This window comes from Agrilus planipennis, unplaced genomic scaffold (genome assembly GCF_000699045.2).
Source record: "Agrilus planipennis isolate EAB-ADULT unplaced genomic scaffold, Apla_2.0 scaffold25, whole genome shotgun sequence".
Classification (NCBI taxonomy): domain Eukaryota; kingdom Metazoa; phylum Arthropoda; class Insecta; order Coleoptera; family Buprestidae; genus Agrilus; species Agrilus planipennis.
This window is the reverse complement of record NW_020439112.1, coordinates 887,646-892,206: the sequence shown is the minus strand read 5'-3', so window position 1 is coordinate 892,206 and position 4,561 is coordinate 887,646. Positions and strand designations below refer to the sequence as shown.

Sequence of the window (4,561 nt, the reverse complement as noted above, 5' to 3'; positions counted from 1 at the left end):
TCCTTGTACTTTTATAGTCATGTGGACAGCGCCCGAAAAGCAAAAAAGAACGAAATCGCCTCTTTTTAGCATCTTTCATATTGTAGCCCCCATGATAAAATTAGACTATAAAAAATTATTTACACAATTAGGTACAGAATAACAGCATTAAAAAGCTAGGGGCATACAATACCTAATGTGGTATATTGTGTATTATAATGCGCCGTTTCGTTTGAACATACGTATTTAGTTTCAAACATAAAAATAGTAAAACGACAAACAATATTCCAGCTAAACTGTTAGAAAACACTCGCCAGAAGTTTTACAACTAGTATACTGTTTGACATATGTCGTGGCCCATTCGCAACTTTTATAAATTTTAAAGTTATAGTTGTTCCCCCCTGTCAGTTACTGTGCTTCGAGTGGTCGAAATTCACTTTTGTGAATAATTTGTTTAATCACTTTCTTTGTGTTAAAATTTGTTTGAAAAATTAAATTGTTTGTAAATAGGTATGCAACACATCGTACACTTCAACATAACAAATTGCTGATACTAACTACGTAATAGTACATTGCCCTGTGGTGACAGTACTCATAATTTCTTGTATATATATTACAATTTTTTTTAAAATAATAATGCGAAAAAGCCTTTTGCTTTATGAAACTTATTCAAATCATGCCAAATTTCAAGTTTCTATGTTTAATAGCTTTCAGGTAATACGCTAAGATCATATTATTAATCTAGGGAACATTAAATGCACGAAATATTAATATTTGATAGATAATAAAAACGGTAAACGTAAAAAAAAACTTACAGGATCACTGCTCCATCTGTTGGGAACAAAAGGCCTTTGCTGGTCGATGCAGACTACTTTTCTCATGTCTTCGAAGCTGGGATCGCTCGGAACAACGTCGTAAAATGGCGGTTTATATTCTTCGGCTATACCATTACTTACCGTTCTTTTGCAAACCTCCCAAAACACCAAACCCAATGCATAAATATCCACACGACGAAACGAGTCAAAGCATTCCATTCGTATTCTAGCAAAGTAAATTTAATAAATACCCTTCTTTAAAAGAAAAGTTAACTGTAATAGCAGGCAGTTAGCAATTAAACAATTACAGCTACTCCTTGTAACTTACGATTCGTCTAAAACTTCCGGACTCATATAACGTTTTGTGCCCACTCGTGGATTTGAACCTAGGTCCAATTGATCAGTTGATTGCACATGAGTCACAGCCAAACCAAAATCTGCTATGCAGCAAATACCATTGCTTTTCACTAATATGTTTTTACTTTTAATATCTCTGTGCGCTATCGCTGGCTTTCCCTAAAGTTCAAATTAATTAGTACTCTTTTTTTCTAAATAGATTTCAATAAATTTAAATATTAATGCAATCATTACAAAGTCTTTAAAAATTCCAACAGAAACTCACTTGTGTGCCAAATATTTCACTGTGAAGGTGCACAAGACCATTTGCTATGGATATACAAATTCTAAGTAGTTGTTGGTGTGTCAATGTTGTCCTATTCAAATAATCATACAGACTTCCAAATGAGTGAAAGTGAGTAACAAGCCACAGTTGTGTACATGAGTTCCTTGATGTCATATCTGATCCAATGTAACCCAATATGTTATCATGCCGAAGCAAAATTGTACTGCAAAGAAAAGTTAAAAATTATTAACAAAAATTGTTTTTATTGCCTGACTGTATTCCAATTTTTTCACTATTTTTAAGTGCATTTACAATATTAATTGTAAGAAAGTTTTATTAAGATTCTTAAGATAAACCAACATAATTTTCAGTATATTTTGAAAACAAATAAGTTCCTAGTGTTCTAATGCCTATTATAAAGAAAATAAACCTATACTGGGTACCTGTAAATTTCAGTTTCTCGGATCCAACTGGCTTCATCTCTTGAGAAGAATATTTTAACTGCAACATTCTCCCCGTGCCAAATACCTCTCCAAACCTCACCATAACGCCCTTTTCCTATACATTCAATAATAGAAATTTGTTTGGCCAGTGTCCTTTGTATTAATAATGGTAATCCCGAACCACTTCCTGAAGTAAATGAATGTTCTAGATATTCTCTTAATGTACTATCTCCTGCAGCAGTGGCTCTTAACAAATCATCTGTTGCATAGTATGTTTCAGGATCTTGTTTAGATTGACAACGAAGTCTATGTCTGTGAATTTTCCTCATAATTGACAAAACAATTGCTCCCAACACACCTAATATTAATACTGGGGCTAGTACTGCAAGTACAAGTTTCAAAATGTAATTTAATGTATTTGAGTATGAATTCATGTCTGATGTATAAAGAGGGGGCAAGTCAGGAAAGGGACCATTATTGCAGAAATCTCCCACACAACATCTCATATGATATTGACCCACAGCATGTCTTTTGTGTTGGGCAACAAATGCAGGGGTCCGACACATCAAAGGTAACTGATCAGCGTTTGTGGTGCAACCACGAGAGACACTTTCTTCGCCAGTACTTTCACGCACTCGCGATTTCCAACACTGAATGGCATCAATACATACACTTGGATTAGAACAGTCTGGTGCTTCACACAAATGGCACTTATATCGAAGCTGCTTTGCATGTCCTCTAGATGGGCTAATACTATTATGGGTGAGTTGAGGCGGAGGCTCACCTGGATCTAGCTCATCTTTTGATTCATCATCGTGTATATTTTCTTCTTTCAATTGAGGCTTGTGAAGGACTTCTACAAATGATAAAATTATTATCTCAGATAATTCAACCCACTGTTTAGTAAATACTATAAGTGTAAAAAAATAAGTACCTGCGCTTATACTTAAACAATATAAACATAATATACAACTAATCAACTTCGAACTGGACATTTTGCGAGGAGTAAACAGTGGACAGCCATAACTATTTATAAATTCTAACCTTAAAAAGTCAAAAGATGTTATTATAACACGTAAATACAAAATAAAACATTTTCAGCTTATTTAGATGCACATACCTAATTATCTTTGATTTTTTTTAAATAATGTTACTTTAAACGTTGTTTTATATTATTTCGTAGTAGTTTTTGATGTTTCTTGTAAAACAAGGAGCTTTAGGCGCCAAATTTGAATTGACGCACAACCATTTTACGAAATACTCAAGAAAATAATAATTATTACGATAATAAAGGATAAAAAAGCAATAACAAATAAGTGCACATTCTCTTTATTGTAACAATTCAGTTACTGCATTTAACAACAACAAATGAATCTTGTACATATTCGGTTTTTGCAATCTACAACATAACTAAATAATTCGCCACTCTTTATTACGTACTAACGTGATTTTAATTTCTGATCCTGTAAAATAATTAATATAGTTAATAAGTTTCTTTTAACTGTTTGAGATCAGATAAAATTAATTTAATATTATTTTACAAACTTTTTCCTTACGTATAGACGCATCTTCGTCGTCTGGACAACCTGCAACGTGCTTCACTTGAAACTTTTAGTAATATTAAAAATATTACGATTACGAAAAGTATTTTTTGTATTACTACCATTTTTTAAATTACAAATATTACAATAATAGGATGCGCATTCGTACAAGAGCAATTTAAGGAAGAATTCAATTAAATGTGCACATGCTATTTGTTTTTAAATCATACGCAAAAACCTGATTGTTTATTAATAATAAATGGTTTGTATGTAGGAAGCGTACCTTATAATTTATTTATACAACAATACGTAATAATTTTGTTTTATAAATTAGGATGTAAAAGAATGAATAAAATTTGGTAGCTAACATCGTTTGTATCGCATAGTTTACCTTTTCATTAAACAAAATGATTAGTAAAAAAAATAATGAGATGTTACAATCTATACGTACATACGTATTTGTATACAGGGTATTTTATTCACTGAAAATGATAATCGTTTAGTAATAACGTATATATTTACTAATTTTCTAATGTTTAATCCTGCAAAATATAAAACTAATCCTACGAAAGAGACAGTAATCCAGTCAACGTATTATAGAGAAATTAAGTAGGAAGCCTACCCTGAATCGTCGGCTGTGGCTTCTGTATTGACTGGATTATTGTCTCTTGGAATTTTTTTGGTGAAAATTAACAAGAAAGTCCAAACACAAACTTGGGAGACCCAATTAAGAAAATTCATTTACTCCAAATGAATACAAAAGAATTACGCCAGAATGGACAGACTTACCGGACAGAAGGAACTTATAAACCGACGCAAGATTTAGAAACTAGAGGAAAGAAGAAGAATAGATGTAGACTGTCCAGATACGAAGAAGAAGAAACAACGGAACTATAAAAAATTACAAAAAAGTGACGAAAACTAACGTAAAAAGACTCCAAATTATAGTTTTCTTGCGCAGTGAATGTAAAATTGTAGCATATGACGGAAGTTCCGCGTACAGTGCGCAATGGCAATCGACCAGTAGGATCAGTACGGGCATATATTATTTAAATACGTAATTAAACATCCCCTCCTGATCCAAATAAATAATTAATAATTATTAGATTATTATTAATATTAGACAACTCGAAAAAAAGACAAACTATTTGAAAAATTTAG

General features: G+C 32.1%; 1 protein-coding gene and 1 long non-coding RNA gene across 4 annotated transcripts in view; both read right to left on the bottom strand.

The window, feature by feature from the left end:
- LOC108738588 (activin receptor type-1) overlaps window positions 1-4,561 on the bottom strand; it is a 20,588-nt gene that overhangs the window by 10,177 nt on the left and 5,850 nt on the right. For 2 of the 3 annotated variants that reach the window (XM_018472082.1, XM_018472073.2), the window contains exons 2-5: window positions 1,860-2,715; window positions 1,417-1,639; window positions 1,123-1,310; window positions 795-1,020 (exon numbers count right to left, since the gene is read on the bottom strand). In XM_018472082.1, coding sequence (XP_018327584.1) covers window positions 795-1,020; window positions 1,123-1,310; window positions 1,417-1,639; window positions 1,860-2,715 — 1,493 coding nt within the window. Of the gene's footprint in view, window positions 1-794; window positions 1,021-1,122; window positions 1,311-1,416; window positions 1,640-1,859; window positions 2,716-2,793; window positions 2,904-4,561 lie in introns of those variants that run through there. The other variant, XM_018472089.2, reaches the window with a different exon arrangement.
- Window positions 3,173-3,698, bottom strand: LOC112905358. Its single transcript, XR_003231730.1, has 2 exons — window positions 3,416-3,698; window positions 3,173-3,322 (listed from the first exon to the last, which is right to left on the bottom strand). It is a non-coding gene; the product is annotated as an uncharacterized LOC112905358 (long non-coding RNA).